General features: G+C 39.4%; 1 protein-coding gene across 1 annotated transcript in view; it reads right to left on the reverse strand.

Annotated features, from left to right (window-relative positions):
• LOC127000827 (uncharacterized) overlaps window positions 1-15645 on the reverse strand; it is a gene marked incomplete at its 5' end in the record, with an annotated part of 85820 nt that overhangs the window by 5039 nt on the left and 65136 nt on the right. Inside the window, 2 exon segments of the mRNA XM_050864885.1 lie at window positions 1-4546; window positions 11665-11875. The exon segment at window positions 1-4546 is cut by the window's left edge and continues 5039 nt beyond it. Of these exon segments, the coding sequence (XP_050720842.1) occupies window positions 4330-4546; window positions 11665-11875 (428 nt within the window).

Below are 15645 nucleotides of genomic sequence, written 5' to 3' on the forward strand. Positions count from 1 at the left end.
TGTTTCTAAAAGTTATTCATGAAGTTGTTTGAGAAAGTTTTACCGTATTTCTTATTTTTCATGTAGTTTATGCTTCTTTTTTTTTCTCTCTCTCTTGTCACATGGAAATTCGTGTTAAAGTTATTTGGTTACGCGTGAAATCCTTAAAAGGATGTGCAGTAATCTCAAAAAGCTTACGAATATATGTGTCACTGTTTTTTCTTTACGTTCTTCAGTCACGTGGAGGTTGTTTGTGTTAAAGTTTTTTCGTTACGCTTGAAATATTAAATAAGATGTGATGTGTAGTATCTCAAAAACTCTAGGTACGATATATATGATTTCTCTTTTGTTACGTGTCTATACAATTTCAATACTATACTTAAATATTGAAGAAAACTGTCCAGGTTACTATTACTACTTTTTACTATTTTTCTACTACATACTAATTTCCCATGTAGCACTAATGGTTATGTTTCAAATTAGTATCCGTGAACTTGTATTAAAAAGATTCACAACTCTTTTAACAGCATATATCTTACTTTATTTACTTTCATATTTTTAGTCTTGTGAGCACGAATGTCTGAGTTATATATACTATTATTCTATGTAGCACTAATGGTTATGCTTTAATTAGTATCCGCGAACTTGTATCAAAAGATTCACAACTCTTTTAAAAGCGTGTAACTTACTTAATTTACTTTCATATCTCTAGTCTTACGAGCACGAATGTTTGAGTTATATATACCACTTTTTCTATGTAGCACTAATGGTTATGTTTCAAATTAGTATCCGTGAATTTATATTAAAAAGTATCAAAGCTCTTAAAACTGCTCTTAATTATTTTCGTTTTGTATCTTTAGTTTCGAAGTTTAGTTTAGGAATGTCTGAGTAAGTTCTGTTACGTCTGCAATACCTAATGAAGTGTATAGTCATGTTCCCAAGACATCATCAACTATGCATAACGTACTAACCATTTTTTCTCGTCACGTTTCTATAATTAAATGTTCCAGCTCCGTTACACTTTTCTCGCTCTACGTTACTCTGACTTCTACTTTAACACGTGTTCCGCCCGAGATTGTACTCTAAAGAATTATTCATGAAGCGACGTCGGAACATTTTTACGGCTCTTTTTTAGTACTTGTCTCTCCAATCATCCTTTTTGACCTTGTATCATGTGAAAAAACTAATAATTGTGAAAGCCTTTTTGCTACCCTTGACGTATGAAACTCAATTATACGTACCGACTGAAGAAATTGTTTTGCGAAATTTGCTTATATTTTCCTTATCGTATCTCTAATTGACAAGCACATCACTATTATCATTTACATAAGAACGCTATCCAGGTTACTATCATTTTTGCTGCACTTGTCATATCAAACTCACTTATACGCACCGACTGAAGAATTGTTTTGCGAAATTAACATATCTTTTCTTTATCGTTTCTGTAATTAACAAGCACATCACTATAATCATTTACTCTTATCATATCAAACTCACTTATACGCACCGACTGAAGAATTGTTTTGCGAAATTTACATATCTTTTCTTTATCGTTTCTGTAATTAACAAGCACATCACTATAATTATTAATCTCTGAACGCTATCCTTGCTACCAATTTAACTTCAAGAGATCACGGTTATCATGCTTTCAAATAAATATCTAAAAAAATATGTCCATCCTTTACACTTATATTACGAATCACCCAATCATTTTATCAGTTAACTCTAAATTATTTTTCGTATTTACCTGGAAACGTTTAATTCATCTTCAAATACTTAATCATCCCTTCAACATCTTAAACTCCATATCGTGTAACATCCATTCAACGCTTCAATTCTGCAATATTCCGAATCATCCAATCATTTCAGTTCATCAGTAAACTCTAAATTACTCTTCGTATAAACCTAGAAATGTTTAAATAATCAAGAAAAGCTTACTCAAGGGCATCCAATAATCCCTTCAACATCTCAAACTCTATATCGTTCAGCATCCATTCAACGCTTCAATTCTTCAATATTCCGAATCATCCAATCATTTCAGTTCATCAGTAAACTCTAAATTACTCTTCCTATTGACCTAGAAACGTTTAATTAATCCCGAAATACTTAATCACGGGCATCCAATAATCCTTTTAAAATCTCAAACTCCATATCGTGTAGCATCCATTCAATGTTACACTTCCTCAAAACACTCTCTTCGTTACTCCTCATATACACTTTAATTAAAAAACGTTCTAATTAACCTTTAAGTGAAAAAAAGCAAATCAAAACTCCAGCATCCAATACACATTCAGAAATTATCACAGTCGCTCATCTCGCAGGGAAAGAAAAAAGGGAAAGGCAGCTCACAACACATATCTTTCTTTTTTTCCTTATTTGCCTTCCTCATTTTTTTCTGCATCGCGTGCGCTTCCCACTCTCTATTCCATCGTGCCCGGGAAACGAAAAAGAAATTGAGGTGCAAAAACTGTTTCTGGGTTGCCTATTATTCTCTCTCTCTCTCTCTCTCCCCCTCTCTCTCTATCTCTCTCTCATTTAACATTTTCCTCCAGTCGATGTAACAGTTTCCAGTTCGCCTTTCTCTTTTTAATGCTCGTCTTTTTTCCTCTTCGTCCCTTTTTTTTCTTCCTCATTCAAACTCCGGGGAATTGTGGAATGCTCGCACGAATAACAATGTGAGCGAAAAAATGTGGGGCGCCCTCCTGTCTCTCCTTTTTCTTACTTCTTTTCGAAACTAGGCCTCACGCTTTACGTTTTTGTTCAACTCCCAAACTATACACTTCGGTTTAATTTTTTGTGTGTCCAGTTGTTGAAGGCAGAGGAGCTAGGCCTAAACATTTTCTATTAGTTTTTCAAGTTTAGTTAATGGGTGAGTTGTAAATTTATCCTGTTGTCCTTTGAAGCAGCCATTTGCTCTTCAGTATGTTAAGTGTCAACAATATATTCTCTTGCCCATCTGTTTACATATTCATTCACTTTTTATTCTTTTATTTTTCACTCTGTTTCTTCTTCTTTCACTTCGTTTGTTTGCATCGATTCGACCGACTTCTGTAAAACTCTACAGTATCTCCTTCCCATATTTAACTATCCGTATTACTAATTGAGTCTCGCATATAGTAAATAATAATGATAATAATAATAACGATGGTAACGATAATAATGATAAATACTACTCACCGTTTTCTTCTCGTTTCACATTTTCTTTCCCTCAATTTCATCGGGTGACTTGCCTGTTTCCTCATTCCTGCTGATTGCCTGAGAACTGCTACGGTCAAATGGGTTAGACAACTGCTACAGAACGTTTTCTACGACCACTTTGTTAATACACACGTACACGCTAGACCCAAAATACGTACACATACACACATAGAGAACCTACACATGTACATAAGGGGACACACATACAGACACACACACAGACACACCGGTTAAGATACGTACAGACAACACGCTCTCTGCAATACCGACAGCGACAAATGATTACTTTTCAAACTTTCCCGTTACAAATTACACAAGTTTACCCCATTTTCTACGACACAAACCAACACACAAAAAAACTAACTTCCATTTTCTACAATACAAAACGGAGATAAACAAACAACTCAAAAACTTTCTACGAACGAAAATAATACGAAAAAACGAACCTATATCATTTGGCGAAGACGGAGGCGGAGAAGAACGGACGAATCGGAGGAGGAGAAGCTGGAGGAGAGATGGAGGAGGAGGAGGAGGAGGAGGAGGAGGAGGAGACGGTGGAGTGAATGGAGTAAATGGAGTAATTTGCTGTGAGAGATAGAGAAGAGAGATACAGCTCCATCGTTTTACTTCTCTTTATCTCTCTTTCTTTGCCTCTCTTTCCTCTCCTTTTCTTTATTTCTTCTACTTTTTCCATCAACTATTGTCTCTTCTTTTTTTTTTACTCATTTCTTCTTTGGACGTCTCCCTTAATTTCTCTTCTTTAGTATGTATATATGAGTTTTGTGGTAATTCTTCATTATTTTCAAGTTTTATTCCATATTTTTTTCTCTCATAATTCCGATATCATTCTATATCTATAAATACACTCTCGTTTTCCATTTTTATTTTCGTTCATGCTGTATAAAAATCCACTTCTTTTAAACTCTCCACTCTCTTTCTTCTTTCTTCCATCCACATGTTCGCTTTATTTTCAATCATTCTTTGTTAATTCCTCTTTCTTTACACACTAACGAAAAATCTCTCATTTTACATTCACTCTTGATAGGAGTATAAAAAAAAACTGTTCTCTCTCTCCCTCTCTCTGTTTCTCTTTGTATCTCTCTCTCTTTCTCTCCATTTACTCCACATCACTCCCACAACCAGTCAGCTCCATTAGTATTTCCCGGAGTAGTGGCTGCCCGTGGTGGAGGGGGGCCCGCGGGAGTGGTGGTGGTGGTGGGGCCGCTCGTGCTTGAGGGAGTGGTGGCCGGAGTAGCGGGAGTTGGGGCGGGAGTGGACGGCTACGTAGTGGTCGGAGTGGGACGAGACGGAGCGGGCGGAGTTGAGTGTTGAGGCGCCGGATGTGTAGCCCTTGCCGTTGAGGGAGTACCTGGAGTGGAAAGGGAAAGGTGGGTGATTATTGACTGGAATGGGAGTAACGATGGAGTGGAGTGGAGGAGGTGTTTGAGGTGACGAGAATGGGAGTGAAAGGGGAAAGGTGGGTGACTAGGGAACAGGAGTTATAAAAGTGGAGTGGAATAGAGTGGACGAAAAATATGAGTAAAGAGAAAAAACAGGGAGTGGAAAGGAGTGGCAGGTGTCTGTCTTGATTAAAAGTGTGTGGAGTGAAAACTGGCAAAGGAAAAACATTGATGGAGTGAAGGGAACAGTTGTGGAGTGGGTGAAAACAGAGAGTGGAGAAACCGGGAGTGGAGTTGGAGTATCAGGTGTGTGTTTTGAATTGAAGTGTTGGAGTGAAGGAAATGGAGTGAGTGGAGAAATATACAAGTGGACTTAAAGGTAACAGACAGACAGACAAATGTGGAGCAATTAAACACTTCTGGAGTAAGATGGAAGAATAAAGCAGAGATACACACTTCGAAGGTCTCTCTCTCTCTCTCTCTCTCAATATCTCACACAGATGGTAACATTCCTTCCACCCTTCTTCCCTTCTTCTCTCCTTCTCTCCCTTCTTCACTCTCCCTTTCCTCCCTACCTCTCTCCTACACTCTCTCGCTCTCCCTCTCTCTCCTCCTCCTTCCCTCCCTCTTTCATTCTCTCCTTACTTCACTTTTCCCCTTCCTCCTTCTCTCCTACATTCCTACTCATCTCTCTCTCTCTCTCTCTCTCTCTCTCTCTCTCTCTTCGTTCTCCCCTTCTTCACAGCATCCGTCAATCACTGAAGGAAGGATTCAATACCTCCTCCTCCTCCTCCTCTTCTCCTCCTCCTCCTCCCCTTTCTGGGTCACATGAATGAGTTTACAGCACAAATCTCAGCTATCAATCTCTCTCTCTCTCTCTCTCTCTCTCTCTCTCTCTCTCTCTCTCTCTCGTTTTATTTCTCTATCTATATATGTACGTCTATCTCTGCCTCCATTCAATACACACACACACACACACACACACACACACACACACACACACACACACACACACACACACACACACAAACACATACAAGGACGAATAGGAATATTGCGCAAAATTAATTACTAAATGGAGGAGGAGGAGGAGGAGGAGGAGGAGGAGGAAGGCGAGATACAACACGAACAAGGGAAACAGAGGAGGAGGGGAAGAGGAGGAGGAAGAGAATAAACAGAAAATAAGGTAAAAAAAATTCTCCTCCCTTTCGTCCCTCCATTTGGTATTAAAATATGGGAGGAGGCAAGGAAAGGAAAGGCAAGGTGAGATAAGGTCAGGTAAAGGTAAGGTTAGGTAAGGTCAGATAAGGGATGGGGAGGAAGGGAAAGGAGCTGAAGAGAAGAGGAGGGAAGGGAAGGTAAGGGATGAGAAAGTAAGGTAAGGTAAGGTAAGGTGATGGAAGGGAAGGGAAGGTAAGGTCAGGTAAGGGATGGGGAGGAAGGGAAAGGAAATGAAGAGAAGAGTAGGGAACGGAAGGTAAGGGAAGGGAAAGTAAGGAAAGGTAAGGTAAGGTAAGGTGATGGAAGGGAAGGGAAGGTAAGGTAAGGTCAGGTAAGGGATATGAGGGGAAGGAAATTGAAGTGAAGAAAAAGCAAGGGAAGGGAAGGAGGAGGAAGGGAGGGAATGAAAGAAAAATGAAGGGAAGGGGAAAGAGGGGAAGGTCAAGGCTGGTTCTCATAATTATTCAAGTATCAATGACTGTAAGGAAGCGAGAAATAAAGGAAGGTAAGGTATGGTAAGGTAAGGTAAGGTAATGAAGGAAATTAAGGTGAAGTGAAGGAAAGGCAAGGGAAGGGAAATCAATGGCAGGGACGGGAAACGGAAGGGAAGGGAATTGAAGGTAAGGTGGGTCAAGGTAAGCCAAGATAAAGTATGTTAAGAAAGGAATGATATGGTTAAGTAAGGTAAGGAAAGACAAGGTAAAGTAAAGTAAGCTAAGGAGAGGAAAGATAAGGAAAGATAATATAAAGTAAGATATGGCAAGATCAGGTAAAGTAAAGCAAGGTAAGAAAAGATAAGTTAAAATGAGCTAAGGCAATATAATGATAGGTAAGGAAAGGTAAGGTAAGGTAAGTTAAGGTAAGGTATGAAAAGATTAGGTACAATGAGCTATGGCAATATAAGGAAAGGTAAGGTAAGGTAAAGTAAGCTAAGGTAAGGTAAAGTAAGGTAAGGTAAGGTAAGGTAAGGTAAGGTAAGGAAACGAAAGATAGGTTGAAGTACAGTAGGGTAAAATGACAAGGTAAGGTAGTGTAAGGTGGAATAAGGTAAAACAGGGCAATATAAGGTAAGATAAAGTAAGGAAAAGGTAAGATAAGGTAAGGTAAGGTAGGGTAAGGTAAGGAAAGGAAAGGAAAGGAAAGGTAAGGTAAGGTAAGGTAAGGTAAGGTAAGGTAAGGTAAGGTAAGGTAAGGAAAGGAAAGGAAAGGAAAGGTAAGGTAAGGTAAGGTAAGGTAAGGTAAGGTAAGGTAAGGTAAGGAAAGGAAAGGAAAGGAAAGGTAAGGTAAGATAAGGTAAGGTAAGGTAGGGTAAGGTAAGGAAAGGAAAGGAAAGGTAAGGTAAGGTAAGGTAAGGAAAGGTAAGGCAACGAAAGATAGGTTGAAGTATAGTGAGGTAAAATGACAGGGTAAGGTAGTGTAAGGTGGAATAAGGTAAGACAGGGCAATATAAAGTAAGTTAAAGTAGGGAAAGGTAAGGCAAGATAAAGGCAGGTGGAGTCAAGCCTGGTCGTCCCTGCATCTATTATTAAGTCGACGTCTAGACCATCAGAGGCAGGGCGGCCATACTGAATAACCCGTGAACACCCCGACACACACACACACACACACACACACACACACACACACACACACACACACACACACACACACAATCTCGGTTTTCTGTTCTTTTTTCACACTCACACTAAATGATTTTCTCTCTTCTCTTCTCCCTTCTCTTCTCTCTCTCTCTCTCTCTCTCTCTCTCTCTCTCTCTCTCTCTCTCTCTCTCTCTCTCACACACACACACACACACATTACTTACACTACATCCCTTTTCTCTTCTTTTTCTTGTAGAGGAAGAGAAGAGGAAGAGGAGGAGAAGAGGAGATTGTAAAGGAAGAAAAGAGGAAGAAAGAGAAATATATGAAACGGAGGAGGAAGAGGAGAAGGAGACTGTCTCTTCTCTCTTCTACTCTCTTTTTTTTTTTATCTTTCATACTACTCATGTCCTGATGCCTCTCTCTTTCTCTCTCTTTTCTTCTTTTCTCTTTTCTACCTCTTCTCTCTCCTCTCAGACACCAGACATTCTTTATCTCTCCTCTCTCAAACAACTCACACAAATTAAAACTTCTCTTCTACTTCTCTTTTTCCTTCTCTTCTACATTTCACACTGCGACTCTTTCCTGTCTGTTGTGTTTTTTTCCTCTTTCAACCCTTTTTGTAATTTTTTTGTTTTCAATTATTGTGTATTTTCTTTCTGTTCCCACTCTCCTTTTCCTCATTTCATTTAAGAGTGAGAAAGAGAGAGAAGAAGGGGAAAATAATGATAAAGATGAGGGTAGGGGTGAAGGGTAAGACAGATAATAACGAGAAAAGAAAATGGGAATGAAGAAAACGCAAGAAAAGAAGACGCAATATGAAAAGAATAAGAAAGAAAGGAATTAAGAAAAAGAAAGAAAGGCAAAAGAAAATGAAAAATATGAAAAAAACGAAACTGAAAATACAAAAGAAAACAGAAGAGAAATGAAAGATAAGTCGTAGAGAAAGAAGAGAAGAAAAGAAGTGGAGAGGAAAAAAGAGAAGAGAGGGGAAGATAAAAAAAATATCCCTGACAAACATTTAAAACAGAGAGAGAGAGAGAGAGAGAGAGAGAGAGAGAGAGAGAGAGAGAGAGAGAGAGAGAGAGAGAGAGAGAGAGAGAAGACGAGAGAGAGAGAAGACGAGGGAGAGAGAAGACGAGGGAGAGAGAAAGAGGAAGAGAAAAGAGAAAAGACAAACAGAGAAGGGAAGAACAAATGAAGGAGAATGAAGAGGAAAGAAGAGGGGAGTGGAGAGAGGAGGAAGAGCAGATGAAGTGAGATGAAGAGGCGAGGGGAGGCGTGAGGACGAATAGGAAAGATGAAAGGGAGAGGATAACAGAAGAGGGAAGAGGGGAAGAAGAAGGGAAAGGTGCGAGGGGAGAGAAAATCTGAAGGAGGGAGAGGAGAGGAATTGTGAGAAAAGAATTGGAGAAAAGAAAGAAAAGATGGAAGGAAGGAAAGATGAAAAGGAGGAGAAGGAGGGGGAGGAGAATGAGTAGAAAAGACTGCAAAGGAGGAAAAGAGGAAGAAAGGAAAAAAGAGGTGAGGAGGAGGAGGAAGTGGAGGTGGAGGAAGTAGGGAGGTAGACAGAAGTGGAGGAGGAAACATAATTGAAGAAGTGGATTATGAGAATAGGAGGGATGGAGAAAAGAGGGGGAGAGAAAGAGAGGGAGAGAGGGAGGGAGGGAAGGAGGGAGGAAGGAAGGAAAGGAAAGAGAAGGCAAGCTGTCCACTCTGACCTAAATCTGTACTAAGGTAATTACAGGTATGAGAGAGAGAGAGAGAGAGAGAGAGAGAGAGAGAGAGAGAGAGAGAGAGAGAGAGAGAGAGAGAGAGAGAGAGAGAGAGAGAGAGAGAGAGAGAGAGAGAAATTCGTACTGTGCCTTCTACTGGAATAGGAAATGAGGAAGAGGAGGAGGAGGAGGAGGAGGAGGAGGAGGAGGAGGAGGAGGAAGAGCACACGAACAAGAACAAAAAGAACAAGAACAAGAACAGGAAGAACTGGAACAAGAAAAAAAGAGTAAATTTGGAAAACGAAAAAAAATGTTGAAAAAAAGAAAAAAAATACAAGAACAAAGACAGAGAACAGACAACAAAACGAAGGAATAAGAAAGAGGAGGGAAGAATCAACCACTCAAAAAAAAAAAAAAAGAATGCAGAGAAATGTGAAGCGAAAGGCAAAAGAATAAAGAAAGAAAGAAAAAAAATATCTAACTCCCAAGCTTTCTTTTCCGACAGGTGCAAAACGTGAGAGAGAGAGAGAGAGAGAGAGAGAGAGAGAGAGAGAGAGAGAGAGAGAGAGAGAGAGAGAGAGAGAGAGAGAGAGAGAGAGAGAGAGAGAGAGAGAGAGAGAGAGAGAAGGGAGGGAGAGAGGAGAGGAAGACAGGGGACAGGGAGAGAAAGAGAGGGACAGACAGGAGAGAGGAAGAAAGAGAGAAGAAGAAAAGAGGGAGGGAATGAGATTACGAAAGGAGGGAGAGAGAGAAAAACACGAAGAAGGGAGAGAAAAAGGGAGAGTGAAGGGAGAGAGTGGGAGATAGAAGGGAGAGAGAGAGAGAAAGGGAGACAAAAGGTAAGGAAATAAAGAGAGGGAGAGAGGAGGGAGAGAAAAAGAAAGGACTGATAAATGTTACTCTCAAAAAACGATGAGAGAGAGAGAGAGAGAGAGAGAGAGAGAGAGAGAGAGAGAGAGAGAGAGAGAGAGAGAGAGAGAGAGAGAGAGAGAGAGAGAGAGAGAGAGAGAGAGATGAAAAAGGAGAAATAGAGAAGAGAATGGAATACTGAGGCGGCGAACACAATTTGTGGACAATAAAATTCAACCAAAAAAAAAAAAAAAAAGGAGAGAAAAAGCGAAGAGGGAAGAGGAAGAAAAAGAGAGCAGAAGAGAAATATCAAGAAGAAATACTGAAGAAAAAAACGTGTATCGTGTGAGTAAACCCTTTTTTTTTTTTCGTTCATCCAAAATTAAGTAGAAAAAAAGAGAAAAAGAGAAGTAAAGACGAAAAGAGATGAAAAAGTGCGAAATAACAATGTGCAAAATATCAATACAAGAAAAAGGGAAGAGAAGAGAAAGCGGAGGAATAAAAGAAGGCAAAAGTAAAAGGACAAAAAAAATCATGAACTGAACAATGAAAAAATATATATAGACAGCCATTAAAGATAGATAGATAGATGGATAGATAAATAAATAAATGTAGATATAGATAGATGGATAAATAAATAAATGTAGATATAGATATGTAGATATATAAATAGATGTAGATATAGATATATAGATAGATAAATAAATGTTGATATAGATAGATAGATAGATAGATAGATAAATACATGTAGATATAGGTAGATAGATAGATAAATGAATGTAGATATAGATATATAGATAGATAAATAAATGTAGATATAGGTAGATAGATATACAAATAAATGTAGATATAAATACATAGATAGATAGATAAATGTAGATATTGATAGATAGATAGATAAATAAATGTAGATGTAGATATAGATAGATAAATAAATGTATAGATAGATAGATAGATAGATAGATGGATGGATAGATAGATAGATGTAGATAATTAATATATGTAGATATAGATAAAGAGATAGATAACTGATATAGATACATAGATAGATAGATGGATAGATAGATTAATAAATGTAGATATAGATAAAGAGATAGATAAATATATATAGATACATAGATAGATAGATGGATAGATAAAAAAAAATACAAATACCTGAACAAACAAAACAAGCCAATAATTAACAAATCAAATCATTGATAGAAAAATCAATACATAACCGGATGACTTGACCTAATTTGACCTGCCAAGGAAAATACTCTGACGATGACAGGAGTATGACCTTGACCGTGATGAATGATAATGATTAGGACGAATGATGACCTCTGATGACTGACGACTATTGATGATGATGATGACCCCTACTGATGACTGATGACCCCTATTGATAACTGATGACCCCTATTGATAACTGATGACCCCTATTGATAACTGATGACCCCTATTGATAACTGATGACCCCTACTGATGACTGATGACCCCTATTGATAACTGATGACCCCTACTGATGACTCATGACCCCTATTGATAACTAATGACCCCTATTGCTAACTAATGACCCCTACTGATGACTGATGACCCCTATTGATAACTGATGACCTTACTGATGACTGATCACCTCAAAATGACAGCTTTTGACCTCTTAGTAATGACTGGTGACCTCTAATGATGAACTATGACCCTACTGATGACCGATGACTAATGATGACGATGATCACGCACCTTGACCCGTACTGCGAGCCGTGCCAGGAGCGGTAGGGGTCATACTCCTCGATAATGGACGGCTCCTTCTCGATGACCTCGCTCTTGGTGCAGGAGCAGGTCATGGCGGAGCAGAGGAAGATATTAATGATCATCATGATAACGAAGAGCACGGCCAACACGATGCACAGGATCCACAGCCACGGCGGGTACCACTCACACTCCGTCAGGCCTGGGGGGGAGAGGGGGGAGGATGAGTGTGGGGAGTAATGGGGTGAGACGGAAGAAAAGGAGGGAGAGGAAGGATAAGTGGGGTAAGATGGAAGAAAGGGAGGGAGAGGAAGGATAAGTGGGCTGAGATGGAAGAAAGGGAGGGAGAGGGAGGATAAGTGGGCTGAGATGGAAGAAAGGGAGGGAGAGGGAGGATAAGTGGGGTAAGATGGAAGAAAGGGAGGGAGAGGAAGGATAAGTGGGCTGAGATGGAAGATAGGGAAGAAGAATGAAGGAAAGAAAAAAAAGAGAAGAAAACCGCAAGTAAAAAGGAGAAAAACGGGTACAGTGGGATGATGAGTGAGTGGGGAATGAGAGGGGTGAGTGGGGGATGAGATGGAAGAGGGAGAAGAACAGAGAAAAGAGGAAAGAGGAAGAAAGAGAAGAAAACGCAAGTAAAGAGGAGAAAAATCGATACAGTGGGATGATGAGTGAGTGGGGAATGAGAGGGAGGGAAAGAGAGGAAGAGTGGGATGGCGAGAGGGAAGAGAGAAAAGGCATAACGGGGAAAGAAAAGGAAAGAAAGTTAATAAATGAGAGGAAAAAGAAAGGTAGAAAGATGTGGGAGAGAGTGGAGTGGTGAGAGAGAGAGAGAGAGAGAGAGAGAGAAGAAAAGGAAAACAGAACAACCGAGATGATGGAGAAAGGAAGAAAGGCATAAAAGAGGGATGAGAGGGAAGAAGAGTTTGGTAATGAGGGGGAAGGGAGGGAATGGAGGGGTAAGGGGAGGAAAAAAAAGGACAAATAAGAGTGGGGAGAGAGAGAGAGAGAGATGGATTTGGGGTGATGACTAGATTCTCTCTCTCTCTCTCAAGTATAGATTAATGTGTCTCTGATTAGCTGTGTATCGGATTTTTTCTTCCCTCTCTCCCTCCCACCCTCCCCTTTCTCTCCTCCCTCCCTTCCCTCCAATCCACCCTTCTTTCCTTCTTGTCTCCCTCCCTCCCTCCATCCACTCATCAGTCTTTAATTAATTCCTTTCTTCCTTTATTCCAGTTTTCCTTTTCCTCTCTTTCTTCTTCCATCATCTTTTAATAATTCTCTTTCTTCTTTTCTCATTTTCTTTCTCATATCATCCTCTTCCTTTTCGCTATTTACACTCCTATATGCTCTTTTCTTTATCCTTTCTATTTTCCTTATATTTCTCCTTTATTTCTCTTTCCTCCTTACCTTATTTCATCTTTTTTGTAGTCTTCCCCTTCCTTCTTTACCTCCCTCTCCCTTTCCTCTTTAACTTTATCCCTTTTTACTCTCACCACTCCTTTTATTCCCTTTTCTTTCCCTTTTTCTCCATCCCTCTTTCCTTTCTAACCATTTTTTCGTGTTCTTTTTTTTTCTCATTCCATCTCAATTACATCATTCCATTTAAATCCATTACTTTATTTTGCCTTTCGTTTAAAATTTGTCCAATTTTAACCCTCCTCCTCCTCCTCCTCCTCCTCCTTCTACTTCTCCACCCCCTCCTTCTCCTCTTCTACGTCCTCTTCCTCCTTCTTCTTTTTCTTCTTCTCAATCTTTTATTTTTTTTCCTCCATTTCATTTCTTTTAATCCTCCTCCTCCTCCTCTTCTTCCTCCTCTTATGTGCATCTTCAATTTCTTTACGTAGGTACTTCTAATTTACTCCCTCCTCCTCCTCCTCCTCCTCCTCCTCCTCCTCCTCCTCCTCCTCCTCTCACCTGGATCATTACTTTTGGATTAATGGAGGTGTGTGATAAGGTGTGTATCAGAGAAGGCTATTAGTGGAGGGTCTCTCTCTCTCTCTCTCTCTCTCTCTCTCTCTCTCTCTCTCTCTCTCTCTCAGGGATTGCCTTGGAGTGCGTGTGTCTTATCTACAAGCTCTGGGGTGTTTGGGAGGAGGAGGAGGAGGAGGAGGAAGGAAGAGGGGATGAGACGGAAGGATAATGTTGTTCGTAAATGGGAAGACGTGAAAGACAATGGTGAAGAAAAGGGGAAGAGGAGAAGAGGAGAGGAGAAAGGTTACGTAAAGGAGAAGAGAGAGAAAGAAGGGAAGAAGGGGATGGGGAGAAGGGAAGAGAAGAGGAGGAAAATGTTATGTAAAAAGGAGGAGAAGATAAAGATGGGAAGAGAGAGGAGGGAATAAGAGGATAGGAATGGGAAGGAGAAGACTGACAAAGATTGATTAAAAAGAAAGAAAAAGAACGTAAAGAGAAGAAAAAGACAGTTAAAAAAGATAAAATGAGAAAAGGGAAGAAGATGGAAGCAGATAAAGAAAGCAAAAGATAAAGAAAAGAAGAGAAAAGAAAAAAGGGAAGAAGGGGTTACCAGGACAAACGAAAGAAAAAGGAACAAAAAAAGAAAGATGGGAAGATGGGAGATGAGACAGGGTATGAAAAGTGATGCTGTTGACAATGATGCTGGAGGAGGAGGAGGAGGAGGAAGAGGAGGAGGAGGAAGAGAAGGAGGAGGAAGAGGAGGAATAAGGGAGGAGGAGGGAGGAACATGTAGGTACGATAGGGGAGGAAAAATAGAGATACTGGTGGAGGGGGGAGGGAGAGAGAGGGAAGGGAGGGAAGGGAGGGAAGGGGGGGGGAGAAAGGGGAGGAAAAATATGAAGGGAAGACAAATAAAGGAAGGAAATGAGGTTGGGAAGATTGTGATGAGTATATTAGTTAATGGAAGGAGGAGGAGGAGGAGGAGGAGGAGGAGGAGGAGGAGGAGGTAGAGCTGAGGATGTTGACGGAGAAGAGAAAAGAAAAACAAAACAGAAAATAATTAAAGAAAAAATTAATAAAAAAAGAAAAAAGTAAAATATATAAAGAAGAAAAATAAAGAAAAGATCTGACTTCTAATCATAAGGAAAAGAAGAAAAAGATTTAAACAAAAAAACGGTCAAGAAAAGAAGAAGAAAACAAGAAAAGTCAAAACCAAAAAGAAACTAAGCAGAGAAGAGGAAGAAAAGAAAATAGAAAAAGAAAAAGATATATATGAAAAAGAAGAAAATAAAGGAAAAAGCGAAACTACTAAACATAAGGAAGAAAAAAAAGGAAGACACCAAAACCAAGCCAAAAAAATAAAGAGAAAAAAGAAAAAGAAAAACCAAAAAGAAAATAAGCAAAGAAAAAAAAATAAAGGAAAAAATAGATATCTAGACTTCTAATCGTAAGAAAAAAAAGGAGAAAAAAAACATTAAAACACAAAAACAAGGTCAGAAAAACAGCCAACCAAATATCAACCCCATCCACCAGAAAAGTTAAATTAAAAAAAGAAGAAAAAAAGAAGGAAAATGACAAGGGGGCGAAACACAATATTCTGCCCAGGTAAGTAAACAGCGGTACTAAAAACACAGGTGCGCCGCCCCTCTCGGAAAGGTACAGACAAACACACGAACAGGAATAATAAAAAATGTAATAAGCTCTCTCTCTCTCTCTCTCTCTCTCAATAAAACATACAAACATACATACACATACATTAGTCCATTCATCCATGTATATACACACACACACACACACACACACAAACAAAGATAGGTAGAAATGTCACAATGAATCTCTCTCTCTCTCTCTCTCTCTCTCGCAAATGGAGTGTAGCAACATTCGTTATTATATTAAGTTCTCGGGGCAAATTGAGAGAGAGAGAGAGAGAGAGAGAGAGAGAGAGAGAGAGAGAGAGAGAGAGAGAGAGAGAGAGAGAGAGAGAGAGAGAGAGAGAGAGAGAGAGAGAGAAACATCAATTGAGGCATGTCTTATTAATATGTTCCATTCAACCATTAA

This window comes from Eriocheir sinensis, chromosome 19 (assembly GCF_024679095.1).
Source record: "Eriocheir sinensis breed Jianghai 21 chromosome 19, ASM2467909v1, whole genome shotgun sequence".
Lineage (NCBI taxonomy): Eukaryota > Metazoa > Arthropoda > Malacostraca > Decapoda > Varunidae > Eriocheir > Eriocheir sinensis.